This window comes from Rhodofomes roseus (genome assembly GCF_022264815.1).
Source record: "Rhodofomes roseus strain CIRM-BRFM 1785 chromosome Unknown C8Q71scaffold_23, whole genome shotgun sequence".
NCBI classification, from domain to species: Eukaryota; Fungi; Basidiomycota; class Agaricomycetes; order Polyporales; family Fomitopsidaceae; genus Rhodofomes; species Rhodofomes roseus.
Window position 1 is genome coordinate 192,409 of NW_025952979.1, and position 20,081 is coordinate 212,489.

Below are 20,081 nucleotides of genomic sequence, written 5' to 3' on the forward strand. Positions count from 1 at the left end.
GAGTCCTCTTGGGTGCTAGTGCCGCGTCTGCACGCTGAACATGCCCCTCAGACAATGCACGCTGCGCCGCTATGTTGAAGGAGGAGCTGGTGAGCATCGCTCCCGAGAGATACGGCGAGTCGAGTCCCGCCACCGTTCTCATGCTGCCCTGGGAAAGCAAAGAGACTGGACTGCTGAGCGGGACAGTTACAGATTTGGACCATGTTCGCCGGCGGTCTGCTGGGAATTCGAACTAGACTGAGGCTGGTTGGCGCTGGACGCTGGACGGCAAGTTGGACACAATGTTGCGGGGGTGGCGATTGTGGTGGATCTGACGACAGACTACAATCTATCCTGTCGTTTCTGGGCCGATGTATAGTATGAACATCCCTTAATGGTGCCCTTTTAGATACGTTTGCCTGAGTGTACGTATATGCACGGAATGTACCATAGAACAGCCTGACGACCGTGACTGTGAACCGTGACGCAGTTCCTGCATATCATTGCATAGGCACGCATATATGCACACACACCCATACAGACCAAAAGAAGTACCACATCGACGTGGCCCACACTCGCTTCTGTACGAACGCGTCCGAGAGCGCGGGTATGTATGACGAACGGCTCCGTGGCGGTCTCCGCGAGCTCGTGTCGTTGCCGTTCATGCTCGAGTGCGCACTCTGCTGCTTTCCGGGCTGAGTACATCCCATACCACCCAAACAATGTCTGGTCAATCATACAATAATTTATGATCGGGCACACAACGGTGGCACGTCTTCACAGCTTCACCGGCTGTGCAAGTGGTGATGTTGTTTCCTTCCTCATTCGAATGCAGAGAATTCACGAATAGGCTGTGCGGTACATCGTATCGGAGATGGTATCCATATGCGAGTCCAATTCACTCTGACAAGTCCATACCCCAAACCGAGGCGGCACAGCACGTATGCCTCTGACGCGCAGGGCGGGCCATGAAGCGACGACGGAGATCTGCAAACCATCAGGAATGAGCAACTAGCGACGCCGATAAAGGAGAGCACAATACGGACCGTAGCCCTGAGGTACAAATGCCGCTATCTCCCGATTGAGGATTTGGCATTGTTCCAGCAATGCTGTCGCGATTGTCCATCAGCGACCGTCCGTGCGCGAGGTGAAGGGATGCCTACCATTCCTCGTGGCTTCGGTCGACCCCAACTGCTTTCGGAGCGTCCCTATGGTCTCGTCACGTTCTAGTAGTTTGCGATCAATCACAAGTGATAACACACAGCCGACACCACGACGACCTACTGATGATGGCTCCGTGCTTCTCGCGCTCGCTCCTCCGCAACTTCCTCTGGAGCTCTGCCAGATATGAGCCACAGTCACGCACCGACTCCGCGCAGAACTCACCAAGGTTCTTGCCCATCAGCTCGGGGACCACTTGCGCCTTCTTGCTGTAATCACGATCTTCGTTTGCCAGTTGCGCTTGAAGCATCTCGACCTGTTGCTCTAGCCTCTTGCAGAGCTCGAGCTCGTCTTGACACTTGGCGCACTTCGGTTTCCGTGTGCGAGAGCCACCAGATTGACTACGACAGGCCTGAGACTGAGATGTGCGGTTGCCGTCAAGAGAGTCTGCCAGCAGTGTTTCGAAGCCTTCGTCCCTGACTGCGGTCGCATTCTCTTCATTCAAAGCAGTGCAAGCACGAGATTCACCCGCTAGAGAGGGGGAAGCCTCAGAGAAACCCGAAGTCTTCACAGTGGTCTTGCGGCCGTCAACGGGAGCGGAGGATGTAGCCAGATCAAGGACAGTCGGCGAGAGCCTTGAGGCGACAACGTTCAGCTGGTCATGTAGTAAACCAGTGTTCTCCGTAAAACTCGTGCTAAAGACGGTTTCTGCGGCGGTAGCATCAGAGGCAAGGGTTCGTTCGGGGATTGGCACGTCGCTAGCAGGCACTGAGTTTGAATTCCTCAAGTTGCGAAGGGGGTCGGGCAAGAAATGGACGCGAGCTCGTTTGATTGCTTCTTCTGTGGTAGCTAAGTCGTCAGTTTCCGAGTATAATGCGACGTGAGACCGTTTGAGGGAGGTTGCACGGGCGCGAGTCCGGTCCAACGAATGTTCGGCCGTCCTGGGAGGGATGGGGCTGTCGATGTCCACCTCGTTGATGACAGACCTGAGAAAAGATGTCGCATGGCTGTCAGTGAATCGACAATTGTAGCTCTGGTGGATCCAACCCACTGAATCATAGTGAGATCACTATTTTACGCGAAACGTGAGACGAGGCTGATTCTACTTTCAGTACGAACGTCCAAAGGGACTCGTACCAGTGGAATTATAAGAGAGTGTATCCTAGGATGTTCGCTGGTGAGGTGCGCAACCGGTGCGACAGTCTAGTGATGGTTGAGGTCGAAGAACGATGGATTGCCATTCGACTTTAACTACTTACCGTATTGGGCAGAGCCGCGACGACGCGAATGTCACATTCACGTGGCTTCCACGCTGCAATGTCACGCCGGCGAGCCACATTGCGTCCACGAGTTGCTGGTGGCTGTCGCCTGGGACTCGGAGTCAACGCCGATTTAACGGTCTCCCAAGTACCCTCACGATCCCATCCAACATACATCTCTGCCTACAGCAGATTTTATTCCGGGAAACATCTTCAGTGGTAGATATAGGTGCTGCCATTGGATCATCTCAATCGCGGTCATTCCGTAATACCTATTACCCACCGCGACGCCCTACGCGCATTGCTCGACGCGATCTCGCGCACTCGACCGAGGTGAGAACACACTGTGTCTGATGTGCTTCTCATCTCAAGTAACAGCTCTGAGTAGGTGTATGACCTGGGTGCACGATGACGATCATACTACTCCTCGTACACTATAAAGGCGAGAAGACACAAAGAATGAAAGACCACCGAGACAACGTCACACCGTACCTGGACGAGTTTGTGAACGACGACCTGGCGTTTCTCGGAATGCCTGCACCTAATCAATGTGCGTGCACCTGGCAGTCGGGGTACATCAAGTGTATGTGGTCCACCGATAGAGGCAGCGTGCGTCCCTTGTCGCTCATGAGTCGCGATACGTGTACGAACTCATTCAACGTGCCATGTCGATCAGTATATGCAGAGATACATATCTGCCGCTTTTCGAGCGATCGACGTGCAATGCTTGCCCAGTCGGTCTATGTAAGCGGAGGCTCACCATCTCCGTGCACTCGAGATTGACGTTCGCGTCCTTGGCAGATCGAAGATTGGGCTGTCAATTGAGTGAGAAGCCGGCTATACGAGTTCGGTCTGGATTTTGACCTTCGTCGTGCTACAGCGGCCCAAGTGCTAAAGCGCGATACATAACTGCAGCGAGCGTGAAGCATCCTAGTGCTGCTTACACAAGCTATCAGAAGCACTCAACGTCCCACACAGCGCGCTCATGGGAACTTGGGAAGGCACCAAGTGCGCCGAAGACTTTCACCATTGCGAGAGTGGCGGCCTCACCGATGCCTTGCCCCTCGGGTTCAGCTACTTCAAGGATAGGTGACCGTTTCTCGGCGTCATGATACTGCATGCGATGACAATCACTAATGCCATTGAACGCGTCCTCCTCTCCAGATGATACTGCTTGTGCGTCACAAATATCGAACAAACCGGCCAGTTCTGTACCTGATGTGTCGGTATTCTCAGCATCCTGGCGAACACGAACCGGATTACCGCCGTCGACGCGATTACGATACGCCTCTCCGAATCCCTCGAGCTCGACTATCCCAGCAGGAACCTCGACTCTCACTTCATCAAGACCATCCCTGCGAGATGAGCCGCCATCTAAAGCAGCGAGCGTACCCGTGTCACAAGCATCAGCTACCATCAAGTTGAAGGCCAGAATGAAAGAATTGAACGTCGGTCTCAACGAGCACTCCCAGCACGATCCACCTCTCCCCGACACAATCCCCCAAGCACCCACCCAAGCCCCGTCCCGCCCCGATGTGTCGTCATATCCCCCTCCGTCCCTCCTCTCGATGCCAGACATGAGCTCTGGAAGCATCGGCAACGTGACCCGCGAGCTGTGGGACGTCCGCCGAGAGATCGCCGCCCTCGCTGCACGCGAAACCGCGTTGGAGCAGCAGCTCAAGCGATTAGGATCGTGTCCCGCGCCCGAAACTCCCGCCGCAACCCCCCTCATCTCAACAACTGGTACGCCGGCGCCCCGCGATGAGATCTCGAGTGAGTGATGGTCCAGGATGTCTGAATATCCCCCTGATCTGTGTCCCACAGAGCTCCGCGCCCAGCTGCAAGCTGAGGATGAAGCTCGGAAGGTAGCGGAGCGTGCACTCGAAGACGAACGGCGACGACACGAACTCGCGGAGGCCGCCGTAGCGGACGTCCGTCGAGAGTGCAGGGCGCCGTTCATCGTACCCGCGCTTGTGGACGCGTTCGTGCAGATGTCTCGCATCGCCGGAGACGTGCTGGCCGGTGCCGGAGGAGGCTAGGCGCAGCTCCCTCGAAAGCGTGTGGGCCGCGTCGGCGTGGTAGTATTGATCTGTATGTATGTTGCATACATACCTGCCTATGCATGAACTGCGTCACGGTTCGCATTCAGGGCCCTCCTCTCCTACGATACATTCCGTGCACACCCCGCATTTCGTATTGATGTTGTACGCTATCAACGGTATCGTGTGTAGGTAGCATCCGTATGTGCGGCACATGATTGGACTGTACTAGACGAGGTATAGTATCCTGGTCATTGGAGCTGGTTGCGGACGATCCCCTGGCTAGCGGCGAGCCGTGCGAATCGGCTGTTTGGGCGTGCGAGGAGGTCCTCGGGAGTGCCGTGCTCCACCAGCGCACCGTCGTCCATGACGAGAATGAAGTCGAAATCGACGATCGTGGCTGTGAGCGAGAGCAGCATGAGTATGCGCGCATCGCAAATGCTCGCTTCGCCAGGGCCGCACCGATACGATGCGCCACGGCGATGACAGTGCAGTCGGACAGCTCTGTTCGGATGACGGCGCGTATCTTCTCGTCGGTGTGGAGGTCAAGGCTGCGTATGGGAGCATTAGCTGGAGCGTATTGTGTGACGCCCGCGGGTGGACTGCTCACCTACTGCTCGCTTCATCGAGGACGACAATTGTCCTCCTGCGCAGAAGCACTCTCGACAGACAGAGAAGCTGCAGCTGCCGCCTATTCTCAGACGTGATGCCCGACAATATAACCCTCATTCACGCACCTGTCCGTTGGACAAAGACCCACCGTCCTCGAGTATCGTGTCCGGCTTCTCCGGAAGCTCCGCCACCGCTTCACTCATCTCAACGAGGTCAAGGGCGGCCCAGATCGCCGCATCTGCGAACGCTTCCTCTGAATCGAGGTTCAAGCGAATTGATGCGTGCCAGATAAATGGGTCTTGTGCGACGACACTGCAATGGGAGTTGTGAGGAGCGCAAAACAGAAAAGTAGAGGCAGCATCATACCTGAGGGCCTTGCGTAGGTGTGAGCGTGACAGACTGTTGATGTCCACGCCGTCGATGATGATCTGACCGGATACAAGCGAGTCGGTCAGGCCACGGAACAGGGCCAGTATCATGCTGCTCTTCCCCGAGCTGCAGGATATCCTTACGTCAGCCTTGCTGCCCAAAAGATGTGAGATAGGGCCTACCCAGATCTGCCGCAGATGTCAATTTTTATCCCGGCGGAAGCATGGAACGACACGTTTGACACAGCGGGTTTCAATTCCGGTCTGTCGGTTCCGAATTAGCATCATCCGAAGACGGCAGCAATGGGTCGCTCCATTTACTCATGCTGACGCATTTGATTTCGACGCTGCCGACAGAGGGCCAGTCCGCATCTGGTGTAGAGTAGACTGTGGAGTCATCCTCAGGAGGTAGTTTCACGATTTCACGTATCCTTGAGATCGAGACGGAGCCATTCTCGAACTGCGCCATTATACTCTAGGTTGCCCCGGCGCTGAATCGTTGAGCAAACGTGACCAGGAGTAGCGCTAGCCGTGGCCCGGCTGGAGCGAGGAACTTTACTGCGAAGGCCTTTAATGTCGCCCGAGCCAGGTATTTGCTTTGCCTTCTATGTGTCAATGTATGAGATACCCCGACTACAATCCTCCATACGTGTCGCGACGTACCCTGTGGTCGACAGCGCATCCTGCAGAGCTACGCGCGTGCTCAACGCTGATAGCTCGTCGGGAATCATGCCACAATCATCGATGGTGAGGAGGACCTTCTTTCGGACCAATCCACATCAAGGGATGTAGCCAAAAATACAGTGAGCAAGAAATGAAGTTCCAGGTCGACACGGGAGCCAGGACCTGCTTGGCGAGGTGTCAATATGAGGCCTCCATCAACAGGGATTCCTGACCTTATGACGCAGCAACCTTCGCTTCTCTACCAGCTCAGCGCATACAATAAGCATGTACGACGTCGTCACCAAGATCCAAACCACAGCGGTAGGATGTGCGCTGCTAAACAGGCCGATCTTCGAGTACGATCGTAGCGTCACAGAGCAGAGCAGGCTCTTGAGAAGCGTGTAACAAATGATCAGCATGCTAGGTGCGGGCGACCGGAAGTGTTCCATGAGGACCAAGATGCCCAGTGGAATCTAGTGCTCTGATTGTCAGTCCCGTTGACGCGTCATCGAAGAATTGACGACTCACGGATGCGACTAGCTGTAATGCGGGAGAAGGGACCCATACTGGTAACAAGCCTTGATCCTTCATTCGCAGAGTGAAGAATAGATCCGCGGCGATACTGGCTATGGTCAAGAGCACAGAGCCTAGTTTCGATATCAAGAGCGGCCACACAGGAGCTCCTAGCAAGCTTGTCACGCGGGAAAGCGCGGCGAGTCGCACTAAGCTAGGACGATGAAGATTCCATCCGGGGCGAACGACATAATCCTACAACGAAGCACGTACTAGTTAGTGCATCGCTTTGGAGCTTTGAAGACAGGCGCGGTGGACCAACGTTTGCTCGAAATACAAGGTGAAGTCTAGATTCCTGCACGTCGATGCAGGGCCAAACGAGCCATCCTGGTGACAAGGGGGCACCATGTCGACGAGGTTGTGGGGGCTCAATTAAACTGCTAGACGCAAACTTGGAGTGACGGGCTGTGAGCCGTCCTTCTCTGAGTTCAGGTTATTGATCACTTACACACGTTGTCTTTGTGAGATTACCGAGAGCGAGCTACCACGCCTTCGGGGCCGACCCTTGAGTCAACCTGCCTGACACTGACAGAAGTAAGGTCTGCGCCGCGGGTGGCGATCTATATGATTCCCGTCCTAGGCATGCGCGATAAGTACTACTGACGAAACATAATGCATATCGGTTCATTCAATGCGGGTAGCACTTACTTGGACAGCCGTTTAGCAGGGAGAGGAGACCTAGGCGGAAGCATCCAAGAAGCGTCCGAGTCGGCGGCGGGTGTTCAAGTTCTAAGTGGCGATCTCTGCCGATAAGTCAGAAGGTCCGATCCACGGGGAGAGCCGTTGCGTGCAACCGTCACTGCAACCAAACTGCAACGCGTGCCCCTGTGGTACATAAGTACAGCCTCGGCGACCGGGCACCATCAGCCGTCGTTGATAGGATGCACGCGGGCAGTCTCCGTGCAACACTGTCGATCCGAGGTGGTCCCACTGCAGTACGGTCCTGGTACGGTCTGCAGGATCAACATTCGCGCGCATAGAACACGCCTAACAACCTGATAAAATGGTGGATATCATAGACGGAGAACGCACGGCAGTGTACAGGAAGTCGAGACATGCACAGGCAGGAATGCAGACTCGGTCGCCGAGCACCAGACCGCTTGGTAGCAGCCCGGAAGTCCTATCACACCCTTCGCAAACGCAGCACTACACCATGTCACGTCAGCCCCATACCAGCCCAACCTCGCCAACAACGCACTCACCAGCCTTGTCCGCCTCCGCACGCCCCAGGCGGCGCGCCGTGTGCTTGATCGCCACCCGCATCCGCGCGTTGTCCGCGAGCAGCTGCATGTTGCGGTCGTGCGTCTCCTCGATCTTGCGGCGCAGCGCGTTTCGTTCAGCCACTGGGTCGAGTTGCGGACCACTGCCGGGTTCAGTCTTGACTGCGGGCAACGCGTTGCCTGAAGAAATGGCGTGAAGCAAAGCACGGTCATCCTGAGGTTCGGCTTTCACGGCTCCTTGGGCCGCAGTGCCAGGCCTAGACTTCACGCTTTGCGGGGGCTTGGAGGACGCGGCTGGCACCACAGAGCTAGCTACGCGAGCGTTCGTCACAGAAGCGAGAGGAGCCCGAGTACCAGTGCCAGTTGTGACTCCAGAAGGTTTCCCAGACGCAATTCGAGTGACCGCGTCAAGATCGTCGACCATAGGTTCAGCAGATGTCGCCTGAGGTGCCTCAATGCGGGCCTTCTTTGCCCTGGGTTGCTCTTGAGTAGGCGGGCAGTGACGCTTCAGCGAGAAGCCAACGGAATCCGAGACACCTGGGATAAGGGTGGGCGGAAGCCTTCCTCGGGGAGTTAAGTACATGGTTCGTAAGGGACACGGAGGACTCACGGGCTAGCTGGAACTTCTTGAATCGAATGACTGCGGTGTGTATCATCAGCAAATGATCAATATCGTTGAATCGAAGGGGTATCCCGAAGGCGACGTGTGATGAGGCAGACAATAGCGGGAGCGTTAGCCGCAGCGACGAGAAAGGTGGGCAGATAGCAGACACGGCGAAGACGATCCCGGGTTGAGACGGATGAGTACTCACATCTCGAGAACCCCGAGCACAGTAGAATCTATGCGTATTCCGTCTACCTGCCGTCGTATCGCGTCAATGTCATAGGCCTCCTGTTCATCCCAGTGAGTCTCCGTGTGCACTAGTGGTCATGGTCCGGAACCTACCCCGCTGTCGCATATCGCCTTCCAGTAGCACATCACCTTGGCATCGTCCCAGTCGAGGAGGTAGAGCAGCCTAGGGAGGGGGACTTGAAGCGATCGGATGTCCTTCTTGAGGAAAACCTTTGGGAACGCGCGGGATCGTGTCTTGTGCAAGCGGAAGAACTCTGCCTTGAGGCCGGCGTACTGGATGGTGATGGCAAATTCAGACATTGCAGAGCGATTCAAAGCAGAGAATCAAATCAAACAAGACACGACAACAGTAGGACAGACGTGGAAGTGGAGAGCAAGCCGCGACAGGGCTGTCGTTGCGTTCGTACATGCATTATAAGGGAAAACACCGCCAGCCTCCCTGGTTTGAATACAAACCTCGCCGGTTTGCCAATCAGAGAGTCGACTCGTAGAAAACCCAAGAGACCCCAGAACAATAGGAACAGAAATCGAGGATCGTACACATGAGTCCCTAGTTGCAGTCGAAGGTAGAGAGCAGTGCGACACCAAGCTGAAGTCGTCGACGACTCGTCGTGACGCGTGACGGACGCGTCCTGTCACGGTAGCGCGTACGCAATTGCGATGGATCTGATGGCGGACCAGACGCGTCTTGTCACTCCGCGCCGAGACGTTGACCAGCAAGGTCCAGCATCCACTCATCCTCGAGCACCTTCACATGTAAGTATCCGCGCGACTCTGTACTTCAGCGGGCGAGACATTCTGAATTCGACCATTGCCACGGCAGCCTCGTGACGTCCCGCGAATCAGACAGAATGCAAAAGTCTGGTGGGTATGGTCGGCTGACAGACCCAGTCATCTCGACGCAGAGAGTGCTCGCGGTATTCACGCACTTGTGTGCCCCATCGTGGGATTATTGCGAGACGACCCAGGGTCGGCCCACTGTTGGGTGGGATAGCATTGATCAGTGGTGTGGGTTACCGGTGCCCGCGTAATAGACAATGGCTATCCCCCTCAATAAACTAGGGTCCCTGGGCCACCGGCTCAATTTTTGATGTGCTCTAATTCGGTTTGCTTTCCCCGGGACGTCTCTGATGATGTTTTGCCTTCATGTTGCGACATAGAATGGTCACCATACCGGTATACGCTATGCGCCAACTGGCAGCGCGATCCGGCGTACGCTTCGTACTGTAAACTGACTCATATAGCCCTCCCTACGTCGTTCTTCATTCCGTCAAGTGTTTGTTGATACGTTTACATGTCTTCGTATAGCCAGTCCTTGGACAGGAACAACTCTCCGCGGGCGGCTGGCAATGCCATACTGACCGGTTGCTACTAGCTAGATGGTTGCCCGCCGTTGATGCTGAACTCGACTGGCTAACAGCGGCTGACATCCACGGACACAGTTATAGCCAGGTTTCAATGCTTTCCTGCTTGTCCTCCCAGATTCGCTGTCTCCCCACCGCTTCCTCCACCGCTACCTACCATCGTCCCTCCTTCGCTCTTCACTCGACATGACTCTGCCGACGCCCGTGATCTCGATTCGCATCTACTACCGTCCCGGGGGAAGCAAAGCCGTCTACATGCAGAGCAGGGCGAAAGATATGTGTCAATACTACTACAGGTTTCTCAAGCAAGACTTGCGGTTCCTTGGGTTCCCCGACCCCCAGGAGACCGCGCTTTCGAGCTCGCTGCAGGGCAAGGTCGAGTGTGGGTGGTATGCAGACCCTGAAGACGAAGACAAGGTCTGTACATGCCGAACCTGATCTTGCATGTGTGGAACGCTGAGTGGTGGTGATCAGGATGCAATCGTCGAGACGATCCGGGAGCAAGTTGAATTCCTGCACAGGCCGGACGCTGCTCAAATGTTGGAGCTTCTAGAGATGTACGTGTTTGCGCTGTCTACACTATTGCCACAGCTGTTGGTAAGCTTACTTCTGCAGAGCAGTAATTGGACTTGTGCCATCGTAAGTCGTCGTTGACCATATCCCATACGCTCGTCTATCCGGTCTCGGCTCTACCTGGGTTGCATACACGGTATTTCGAATAGCGTGCTCCGCTGTGCCTGCGGTCTGCAGTGCGCGAAGTTTCACCCTCACACCTGCCTGCTTGTAGCTTGTAGGCGTGAATTCGGCGCCTACCGGCATCCTCGAGCCGTCGAAGCCTCAGCTCTCATGATCTGGGAGCAGCTCGCAAAGGGAACCTGGTCCAGTCCTACGCGCGATAAGCGTAGAATATGCGAAGAATCATCCCCTCAGACCTGCTACATTCGATCCTTACTCTGCGCTTACACGAACATTTATACAGGAGGCCCTCGGCGGTGCAGCCACCCGTGACCAAAGCTACCGAACCAACTCCCCAATCCACGACGCCCGCCCAGAATACCCCACTGGCTGTCCATCGCGACAACGCAGTCCAAGTCAAGGTAGAACCACAAGAAGACTCGCGCGCCGCAGTCGCATCCTATCCGCCACAAGGTCCTATAGTCGCGCAAACCGACGTCACCGAACGGAAACTGCGTGAGCTCCAGGAACTGCTCAGGCAACACGAAGCTTGCGAAACGAAGCACAAGAGAGAGAACGCCGGTAAGTACTCCCAGTTCTCCGCTCTGTATCTCGTGACTGACGGGTACCCCTGACTGGACGTCGTACTGCAGACCTACGGGACAGGTATTGCCGATTGTATGATGAAGAGCGTCGAGTTACCGAAGGAAATCGACGTGAGCTGATCCGTATGCCTCTGTTGGGTTAGGCTGATGGGCTCTGGGAAGGCTTTCGCGCCGCGATCGCGCAAGACCGTTCCATCGGGATGGCGGGCTATCGTCCTGATGTCAGTCAGTCAGCGAGATGGTAGGGAACGGCCCACGCATCATACTGGACGTGACTCTGCCTGCGTGCGCTGCCAGTACCTGAGCATGTAAACATGGCAATGTGATCTGCTGTTGCCTGACGGTTAGGACTGCTCTGACTTTGCGGCGCTCGAGGTTTGAGCAAGGTACTTGTCCCAAAGATCACTCCGCCTCGAGCCGGACGGATGGCAATTTGACCAAACAATAGCGCGGTGTCACAGACGTCAAATATGTGTCCTCAGGCTAGGCAAAGTGCGTTAGATGCGCGAGATTTACAGCTTGACTCATATGTCGTTACTGACGGCATTGGACTACAGAATTTCATAGCGGTAACGGCGGGAAGGCGCGCGTCGAATGAGGATACGTTGATGCAGCTACCAACCGCGTTACCGGACTCTTGATTTTGCGTGCGGCGATTCCAGTGCTATGCACCTTCCAAGTCGCATGTCATCGGGCACGACAGGCTTGTCGAGGGCTGTACGCCAAGCATTACCAAGTCGTCTTGCGGACCATCTTGATGTGCTAGTTTGTTGAACGCCCTCCAGTAAGCATCATTCTACTTATGGCATATACGGACGCATGACAGGTTATTCAAACATCTCGCAGCCCTCATGGGGCGCGTATACTGCGCTATGTCACAGGTTGTCGCAGCCTCCTATGGTGACTCCGCGCTACCGAGATATACTGCACTACCAGTTTTGTTCGAGTCGCGGTCAGTGAAAGTCGAACTATTTCCGTTGTACACCCTGAATAACTTGCTTGTCAGCTACTACATATCACCTCCTTTGCTCCACGAGTGGCGAGCGCGGATGACCCAATGGTATCACGCTCAACGCTCATCTGTCAACGTCCCACTGCTACTGCGGTACACTTACCACAGTGAGATAGACGTTGATGGGTATGCATCAGTTTGCCATCCTCGCCATACTCATCCTGGAATAGGCTGATAGCATGACAGGGCCTCGGGTGCCCCGTCAACGCGTCAACGCCCATCGCACCCCTGCAATTAGCACGACATGCAGGGTTCGAGTCCAGATGAAACTCGCAGGGCTGCCGTAAGTCGAGGAAACCTCCAAACACTCTCCATGACTGAGGCAGGCAATCGCTCCTGGACCTTGTTCGACACCTCCAACGCCTGCGTGCCTTGCAATCTCGCCATCCAGGTTCTGTTCGCGTCGGAGGGGTCTTGCTGACGCGTCTCTCAGTGGAGCATGCCGCACGTCGTGGGGCCTGGCGGCCGTCAGGAGACCGTCGCGGGACCCGCGTGCCCGCGGCACGGATATGCTATTCGGTTCAAGGGAACTTCTGGGCGCAGTATACCTCTCGAATGAGTCCAAGGTCTGCCTATCATGCACTCTGCATCGTGTCACTCAATACAGATTCTGCGAGAGCAACCGTTGATCCGCCCCTTCAACAGTTCCTGCCATAGTCCAAGTTATCAGCGCAATTGTGCGTCGTTGGTGCGTCGCGCGTATTCAGATCCGGGCCACAAGTACCAGGCGGAAACACACATACTACGTCTCCGGAACCTGCGTTGATGACTTGAACTCTTTCAGTGAATTTGCACAGGACCATAAGTAACGGGCCCACGGCATTACGGAATACGTCGTATTACCAACGAAGACACTCGAAGACAACCTCGAGGCCACTGATTTCCGCGAATTGCAGTCGAGGCGTAGCTCAACGGCTTGCGAATTTCATGCTGGTGAGTTCTAGACTAGCTCTGGAACGCAGACCCTTCCGCACTGCCCAGCTTCCACCGTTCACGACAGTACCCATGCTAGTATTGCGCAGAGAGCTATCGCCGCCGCGCCCTTGCACCGTCCGTCGAGTCTCGCATCCCGATTCTTCGGCAATACGCTCGTCGTCAGGTGCTCCAGCCCAGCGAGCGTTAGCCACTCTTCTCTTCCCAAATAGAAAACAGGCCTTCGCCGATCAACGAACCCCGCGCACTCTACCGAGGCCCGAGATCCATGCGTCGGTAGAGCTTATCTTGCTCGTCGTCAACTGCTCTTCGTTTTTGCAACCAGAACAAGTTCGATTGGAACGCTTTGAAGGAAAGCGTTCATTGCCTGGAAGGTCTTAGCGGTGCGCCTCCGATCTCCGAGGCGCATCTTCTACTAGCTCTGATGTGACAACCGACTTGAACGCCTACTTAGGCTAGGAACGCCGCGCAAAATCGGCGCCGCCGCATCGCGTCTTCTCGCAAGCCGGCGGTACTTCTTCGACCTCCTCGACCCTGAAGGTACCAAAAGAGCGGCACGGTACCCCAGCTGTCATCAATGACAGGACGCACCGATTACGTCTCTCCGGGGAGCTCGGCGGAAGAGGCTGCCGTTGACCAATTCGCACACATCCGTCTTGCTCGACGCGTGGTTACATAGTATCATACAGTATCTCCAGGACGACTGCTCGCCCTACGCCTGCCTTCTGAGCTACAGCGAACTTCGAAGGGACATCGTGCGGAGATGACCGGTCATGAGACACACTCAACACAGCGTGCAAGGAGCATAGCAGTAGAAATAGTGAATAAACATTAGGCTATGTACAACTAGATGGGACAATTATTTACAGTACTTCTTGCATCCTACGATGCGACATGCGCCAAGTAAAGCGTCCAAGTTTATCACCGTTTTCTATCTATACCAAGGACGAGAACAGTACCCAGAAGCGTATCACGCAGCCAGAATACCGGGTGTAGCGTACAACAAGCGAGGAAGTCCAAAAAGAAGAAAAAAAGAGAATATACGGTGTAGAAATACAGAACGATGCGCAGATTAGACGGGGTCGTCGGGCAAAGGTCCATGATGTGCGGGAGATGAGTACGGACAAGATGCGACGCGCACCGACGAGCTCGCAGAGCCCCCCGAGCGCGCGTTGAGATTGAGACTGAGAGTCGAGACTGGGTATCATATATGCGTGCACTGTCAATGGGTACCGCAGTGGCCGAGGACACCCGTGCGCCGCCAGAGGACGCTGATACAGCGATTATAGTGGCGCAGTCACAGGGACCGCCGCCCGGACCACTCGCTCACACGGCGCTCATGCGGCGCACGGCAGGCGCGCTGCGCGGCGAGACGAGCACGGGGAGCCCAGCGCGCGGGTCACGCGGGGAGTGCTGTACGTGCGGGTGTGCGTGATCCGGCTTCGCGCGGCTGCGCTGTGAGAGGTGTTGGTAGGGGGCCGGGGCCGGCGCATGGTGCGGGCCGTGCACGTACGGGTGGGGATACTGCGCGGGGAGGTGCGAGACGGACGAGGGGGACATCAGGCCCGGGCTCGGCAGGCTGGACGAGACGGGCCAGCAGCGCGAGCGCGCAGGCGGCTCTGTGGGCAGCTCTGGGGTGCCCGCCACGATGAGCTCCATCAGACGCGGGTGCTTGCGCGCCTCGGTGATGAACAGCTGCGAGGCGAAGAGCTCTGCGCGGGGCCCGATGTGGATGCGCTCGAGCGAGGGGTTCTGGGAGATCTGTCGGAGGACGTCAGAGAGGCTCGCTCGTTAGGATGCTGCGGGCACTGACCTCGAGGAGCGCTGTGTTCCATACCGTAGGCAGCTGCGCACTGACCCTTCGCAGTCTCGGCGCGGAGGCGAGCGACGTGGCGAACGACGCAGAGGCGGGTGAGGGTGAGAAACGGAAGGCGATGTGCACGCTTTCCTGTGATGGTCAAGGCCATGTCAGTACCAGCGTCGAGCAATCGACGATGACGCTAGTCTACTTCAGGGCTACACCAAGTCGTCGATCGCCCGGAACGTAGTCCGAAGACGTAATTCCAATGGACGCCATACAATGGCGGCGTGGCGATTGACGGGTTCGACGCAAGGAATAGAATGAAGCAGACAAGCGGAACAGAAGAAGGGCACTCACGAGGTACTTCCAGGTCCCAATAGCCTTCCCGAGCTGCTCAAAGATGTGCGTCGGGCCAGGCAGGGTGAGGTAGGCGTTCTTGCGGATGACGAGGTGCCTCAGCCGACGCATGCACGCGAAGCTAGCGCAGAACCGGACGATCGCCGCATCTATCGAAGGCGGTCGCTGCGACCTCGCGCCCTGCGCAGGCGGGCTCGACGATCCATTGTCGACGGTCAGGTCGAACTCCTCCAGGGCAGGGCAGAACTGGACGACGTCCGGTAGCATCTGGTAGGTGCCCTCAACGCGGATACTGCGCACCCAGCGACCAAGCTCCGGGTTGCAGCGGAGACTGTGGGCAAGCATGGCGGCCTGCCTGTCGGAGCGGAGGACGATGTGACGGTAGAAGATGGGCGTGACGATCCTGAGCCACGTTCGGGAAACGAGGAGAGGTGCTACGCGAGGAGCGACGGTGGGCCTTCTAGCACCTGTGATCGCTGTATGCCACGAAGGACGATGCACTGGGGAAGGCATGTCGGGGGTGACGGCGAATGCGAGGATGCGCTCCTGGAGCTCCTCGGGCATGTTCGACAATGTCAAGGGCATGGTGGCAGGGATTGGGAGCTTTGATGGGAGTGGTAGACTAGGGTATGGTGTAGTTATAGGCGATAGCAAAAACCTAGTGTGACGCGAATCAGGAAGGGCGAACGTCAGTATATGTTTAGCTGAGCGTCTGGAGGAGAGATGGGACACGCTGCCTCTACACCTGGCTCAGAAGGCCCGCCGCTCGTCGCCCGCTGACGCGCAATGCGCCACGAGTGTGGGCTGCGAGTGGTGAAGCTCTGACGGAAAGTCGAGGCTCCGCGCGCTCTAGCCGGAGCAGACAAGATGGAAGGCTGCTCACCGGTTCTAAGTGAGTGACGACTGTCTATCGGAGAGTCCTGTCCAGCGATATAGGCCCGGCGTGTGCGGGCGTGGTGTAGGCGGGCGGTGCAGCGGCGAGGGAATGGCGGGGACGACGACGGAGAGTTGGCCGCCGGTTTTAAGTGTAGCGCATGGTTCCACGGTCGGGGTCCAAGAGAAGGCAAACGTCAAATTGCAGCGAAGCGATGATAGAGAACATACAAAAGCTCGGCGGCGGTGCCCACAGCATCGCGTCCCGAAAAGGCAGGTCGCCGGGCGCTTGCTAACTCCGCCGCCGGCCGATTGGCTGCCCCGCTGGGTCCCCCGCCGGCCCTGTTCGTCCATCTGCGGCCTCTGCGCGTCGCAGCCTATCCGCCCCGCCAGCGCACACCTGCCCCATCCGGCCCAAGCGAGCGAGCGCATTGGGTTGACTTCGGCTAGCACGTCGGACACCCCGGAGACGTCCCGTCCTCGATCCAGGCCCCGCGCTCTTGTTCGCGCTTTCTGATCCCACAATTGGCCTCCGTAATATCTCCCACCTCTCGACAACTCGCCTCTGCCGTTGCTATGCCAGGGGCCACGTCCTGACTCAGGAAGCAGCCCACCGTGCCTGGTTTCCAAGAATACACTGCATACAATACCGATGCACCCCTGTCTCAGCCTGAGCTCATGGCCTCGAAAGGAGTGTGAGACAAACCTCTCTGGCCGTGGCTGTCCCGCAGAGCATGACGGTCAGTTTGCTCACCTCCTGCGAGACAAGACTGTCGGAGCGCCGGACGGCGGCATAGCGCTAGCTCATCAAGGCCGCGACCGACAGCCCGTCTGATCGTCCGTAAGTGGACTTCCGTTTGCCACCTGGGAACACACTGGCAGCGTATGAGTGGTAGCAGTACAGTTGCCAGATCCCTCGACGCCATGGGCCTCGCGACGATCAATGGCACCTCCGTATACGGGACCCGCCTTACCACTTAGACCCGCGCGCGCGACGTTCTATCGACATGCTGCAATCACCCTTGGCCCCGGGCTCCAAGTCAACGTGGCCTCCAGTTTTCACGAAGTACTCACTTAGACTACTCAGAGGGCGGCCGATGGCCAGTCGAAGCATCGGCGCGGGTCCTTCGACCACGAGTCGAACGAAGGCTTCCCCTACTACGCAATCACGAAAAGTTTATTGGTTCTGTGGCGCCGAGGACGCGGCCGGCGGTAGGGAATGACGAGCAATAATACTTCCGTGGACCGGGGAATCGGTCGTCACCATGCGTTGTGCTTCCACCGTAGCACGCGTGTGCGAGAACGGCTGGGGAAGGGGACCCCCATGAATTGGGGAGAGGCCTCATCCCAATTCGGACAGAAACCAGCCATTTGAGGGTGGGCCGTCTGGACAGAATCGGTGGCAACGTCCGGACATAGTTCCTCCAGCCACGCGAGACCTCATCCTGTCCGGAGGCCCTCAACCGTCCATGGTTGTATGGCTGACGAGGCCTGATTCCCCAACCTGGCCATCGAACCACTCGTACCATAGCCTGATGTACAGCACCGCGCAGGACTCGTAGAGGCCTGATCTTCATCCGGACAAACTCGAAGGTCTGCGTCCGGATACCCAAGCCAAAACCTCGGGTTGCCGGATCAGGCCCACCCATAAGTACGAGTCCTCTGGGAGGGTGCCAAAAGACGGCGGTAGCGGCGAAGCGCTGCGGGAAACTACCGAGCGGGGCCAGCACGGGTCACATCATGCCGCATCAGCTGGGGAAGATCAGACCAGAGGGGCACCGAGCTCGGACGTGGACACGAGAGCGAGAAAGCGGACAAGCTAACGTCCATATCGGGGCGCGCACCTGGACACCCGTCGCCGCGTTCGACGCGGAAATTGCGGCTCTTTGCGAAGTCGAAGTCGAAGCACGGCGGTCCGACTCCCAGCGACTACGAGCCACACGTACGTGCGCCCGCTTCGCTTCGCGCAGATTTGCCAGTGGACGAAGTCGAGTGTGTCCGGGGCTGGCGTACACTGTGTGCGATCTGGCAAATGTTATTTCGACCGTGAGTGTCTTCGTCAGGCGGCGGGCATGGTTCAGGACCACATTACCGCGGGAGCTTTACTTGGACTTTGACTATCGGAAAGAGCGAGAAGACAGTGGTGGTTTCGGTCAGAAAACGAAGCGGTGTTAGCGAAGGAAGATACAGAATATCTGTTGGGAGAAAGATCTGTCAATGTTATGTCCTGAGCGGTGATAGATGCGTCTGCGTGAGAGCGTCGGACCCGACGCGACGTGGCCCTAACGGTAATCTTCAGCAGCGTGACATACTCAACGCCGCGTAGAACTCGCACATACAGTCTTAAAGTTATATAGAATCTCGTTGGGATACGGCTTGCAAGCGTTGAAGAGAAGGTGGTCAACAGAAGGAAAACAGGGATGAGCGATGAACATATGCGCGCGCCAAAGTCCCCGATTTGGGCATCTAGAAACCCGCGAAGTTGAAGACGGTAGGATTTGCAATGCCGGCTGTGGCCCTGGTGGCCCCAGGGTGACTCGCTCAATATCATGGAAAACATACGAACATCTTGAGGTATGTAGAGTTCAGCTGACTTCAAGTGTGAAATCCAGAAAATTGCAGAGGATCTTCCCTTACTGCTTAGTAGGTGCCCAATCAGTCCCGGGTGGATCGGAGGGACCGCCGGACGACAACGAGGACCAGTGTTGTGCCTCCTGGCCGGAATCCGACCAAGTCGACAGCTCCGACTGACCGGTCGGAGATCCGACCATTCCGCCCGCAGGAATCCAGGAATCCACGTGATATGTCGCCGCCGGTGGCGGTCGTCCGCGCGCTGGTATGTAGCACTAAGCAGATGAACATCGAACGGGTACGTTTGCGGTGGAATTGCTCAGGATGGAGGGGCTTGTGGAATCAGCCATATAGTACAGTATGCAACAGATAATGCACCCAGGAATGAGCACCATTTTCGCCTGCACTATCTGTCTCACCCCTCGGCAGCCAAGTCCAGCAACAGTCAACTCACAAACGTTTAAACCTCCAGCGGCGGTCATCACGCGCACTTTGCATCACTCGCAAGTGTGTAGTGATCTGGCTTGCCTCGGAGGCTTTGTTGTTGAGCATAGGATCGCCTTTGAAGTCGTCCGGCGGCGACGCGGCGCAGAAGTACTGTCAAGAGTGATTGACATAGTCCCGGTACTAGCAGATGCTACCACTACCATAACAGAACACGCATCCCTCTGATGCGGGGATACGGAAATGTCATTTGAGTTGCGCCTTCACGTCCATGCCGAATTTGCGGTTATGGAGAGAATGCGAATGGCGAGGTCGGCAAGATGTGTGGTGCCGCGTGAGCCTGGAACGGAGATGTCCTCCCAGACACAGAGAGGATCTGAGCTTTCACTCTGGAGAAAATTTGGTGCAGGGAGAGGTTCCTCACGGCGGCATGCTCATTTTCGGCGCGATCGCGAACAATTTGCGGTTGCGACTCGCAGCCTCGGAGGTGTTGGGGGCAATTCTCGCTACGGATCTCGGGCCAGTGGTACTGCTGTGCACTACGGTACCTAGGATGTGGATCGAGACTCCAAGCTACAAGAAATCAATGCATCTATCAACTACAGTAACCTCTCACTTATGAATCTACGATAGGCCACCTGGTCATCAGACTGCCGATGAAGCAGCTGGCCCAGCTGCCTGTCAACACATTTCTTATATCAGACTTTCACCTGTCTTCC

At 56.6% G+C, this 20,081-nt stretch overlaps 6 protein-coding genes across 6 annotated transcripts; 3 read left to right on the top strand and 3 right to left on the bottom strand.

Moving 5' to 3' along the window:
- Window positions 1-782: 782 nt before the first annotated feature.
- On the bottom strand, window positions 783-2,352 carry C8Q71DRAFT_276175 (uncharacterized protein). Its single transcript, XM_047917457.1, has 6 exons — window positions 2,192-2,352; window positions 1,366-2,126; window positions 1,264-1,317; window positions 1,143-1,205; window positions 1,026-1,088; window positions 783-966 (listed from the first exon to the last, which is right to left on the bottom strand). The coding sequence occupies exons 1-6, from the start codon at window positions 2,197-2,199 to the stop codon at window positions 878-880; spliced, it is 1,038 nt and encodes a 345-aa protein (XP_047775039.1). The 5' UTR covers window positions 2,200-2,352; the 3' UTR covers window positions 783-877.
- Window positions 2,353-2,466: 114 nt separating this feature from the next.
- Window positions 2,467-3,765, top strand: C8Q71DRAFT_779038 (uncharacterized protein). Its single transcript, XM_047924803.1, has 5 exons — window positions 2,467-2,732; window positions 2,788-3,008; window positions 3,076-3,143; window positions 3,201-3,224; window positions 3,280-3,765. Exons 2-5 carry the CDS (start codon window positions 2,808-2,810, stop codon window positions 3,509-3,511), a joined length of 525 nt encoding a protein of 174 aa, XP_047775040.1. The 5' UTR covers window positions 2,467-2,732; window positions 2,788-2,807; the 3' UTR covers window positions 3,512-3,765.
- A 67-nt stretch (window positions 3,766-3,832) lies between these two features.
- Window positions 3,833-4,438, top strand: C8Q71DRAFT_861298 (uncharacterized protein; the record flags this gene model as incomplete). Its single annotated transcript, XM_047927884.1, has 2 exons — window positions 3,833-4,172; window positions 4,224-4,438. The coding sequence occupies 2 exons, from the start codon at window positions 3,833-3,835 to the stop codon at window positions 4,436-4,438; spliced, it is 555 nt and encodes a 184-aa protein (XP_047775041.1).
- Window positions 4,439-4,552: 114 nt separating this feature from the next.
- Window positions 4,553-5,841, bottom strand: C8Q71DRAFT_276195 (P-loop containing nucleoside triphosphate hydrolase protein). The gene is made up of 6 exons (XM_047917458.1): window positions 5,602-5,841; window positions 5,417-5,545; window positions 5,176-5,362; window positions 5,049-5,122; window positions 4,901-4,989; window positions 4,553-4,838 (listed from the first exon to the last, which is right to left on the bottom strand). Exons 2-6 carry the CDS (start codon window positions 5,527-5,529, stop codon window positions 4,690-4,692), a joined length of 612 nt encoding a protein of 203 aa, XP_047775042.1. The 5' UTR covers window positions 5,530-5,545; window positions 5,602-5,841; the 3' UTR covers window positions 4,553-4,689.
- Window positions 5,842-10,120: 4,279 nt separating this feature from the next.
- C8Q71DRAFT_276266 (uncharacterized protein) lies at window positions 10,121-12,061 on the top strand. The gene is made up of 7 exons (XM_047917459.1): window positions 10,121-10,508; window positions 10,566-10,648; window positions 10,707-10,730; window positions 11,071-11,348; window positions 11,420-11,482; window positions 11,534-11,863; window positions 11,929-12,061. The coding sequence occupies exons 1-6, from the start codon at window positions 10,278-10,280 to the stop codon at window positions 11,614-11,616; spliced, it is 762 nt and encodes a 253-aa protein (XP_047775043.1). The 5' UTR covers window positions 10,121-10,277; the 3' UTR covers window positions 11,617-11,863; window positions 11,929-12,061.
- A 2,456-nt stretch (window positions 12,062-14,517) lies between these two features.
- Window positions 14,518-16,210, bottom strand: C8Q71DRAFT_276314 (uncharacterized protein). The gene is made up of 3 exons (XM_047917460.1): window positions 15,475-16,210; window positions 15,130-15,264; window positions 14,518-15,077 (listed from the first exon to the last, which is right to left on the bottom strand). The coding sequence occupies exons 1-3, from the start codon at window positions 16,057-16,059 to the stop codon at window positions 14,643-14,645; spliced, it is 1,155 nt and encodes a 384-aa protein (XP_047775044.1). The 5' UTR covers window positions 16,060-16,210; the 3' UTR covers window positions 14,518-14,642.
- Window positions 16,211-20,081: the final 3,871 nt, after the last annotated feature.

Excerpts from the sequence above, each read along its gene's own strand:
- C8Q71DRAFT_276175 (XM_047917457.1), bottom strand. Across the intron at positions 1,206-1,263 it reads GAAGCACGGAGCCATCATCA|AACGTGACGAGACCATAGGG; the intron begins GTAGGTCGTCGT and ends GCAAACTACTAG. Across the intron at positions 1,089-1,142 it reads GACCGAAGCCACGAGGAATG|CATTGCTGGAACAATGCCAA; the intron begins GTAGGCATCCCT and ends CAATCGCGACAG.
- C8Q71DRAFT_779038 (XM_047924803.1), top strand. The coding sequence starts at position 2,808 with ATGACGATCATACTACTCCTCGTACACTATAAAGGCGAGAAGACACAA. Across the intron at positions 3,144-3,200 it reads TGCTTGCCCAGTCGGTCTAT|ATCGAAGATTGGGCTGTCAA; the intron begins GTAAGCGGAGGC and ends CGTCCTTGGCAG. Across the intron at positions 3,225-3,279 it reads AAGATTGGGCTGTCAATTGA|CGGCCCAAGTGCTAAAGCGC; the intron begins GTGAGAAGCCGG and ends GTCGTGCTACAG.
- C8Q71DRAFT_276195 (XM_047917458.1), bottom strand. The coding sequence starts at position 5,529 with ATGATACTGGCCCTGTTCCGTGGCCTGACCGACTCGCTTGTATCCGGT. Across the intron at positions 5,363-5,416 it reads CACCTACGCAAGGCCCTCAG|TGTCGTCGCACAAGACCCAT; the intron begins GTATGATGCTGC and ends CTCCCATTGCAG. Across the intron at positions 4,990-5,048 it reads CTCGATGAAGCGAGCAGTAG|CCTTGACCTCCACACCGACG; the intron begins GTGAGCAGTCCA and ends TCCCATACGCAG.
- C8Q71DRAFT_276266 (XM_047917459.1), top strand. The coding sequence starts at position 10,278 with ATGACTCTGCCGACGCCCGTGATCTCGATTCGCATCTACTACCGTCCC. Across the intron at positions 11,349-11,419 it reads GCACAAGAGAGAGAACGCCG|ACCTACGGGACAGGTATTGC; the intron begins GTAAGTACTCCC and ends GTCGTACTGCAG. Across the intron at positions 11,483-11,533 it reads AGTTACCGAAGGAAATCGAC|GCTTTCGCGCCGCGATCGCG; the intron begins GTGAGCTGATCC and ends GGCTCTGGGAAG.
- C8Q71DRAFT_276314 (XM_047917460.1), bottom strand. The coding sequence starts at position 16,059 with ATGCCCTTGACATTGTCGAACATGCCCGAGGAGCTCCAGGAGCGCATC. Across the intron at positions 15,265-15,474 it reads TTGGGACCTGGAAGTACCTC|GAAAGCGTGCACATCGCCTT; the intron begins GTGAGTGCCCTT and ends TGACCATCACAG. Across the intron at positions 15,078-15,129 it reads GGAACACAGCGCTCCTCGAG|ATCTCCCAGAACCCCTCGCT; the intron begins GTCAGTGCCCGC and ends GTCCTCCGACAG.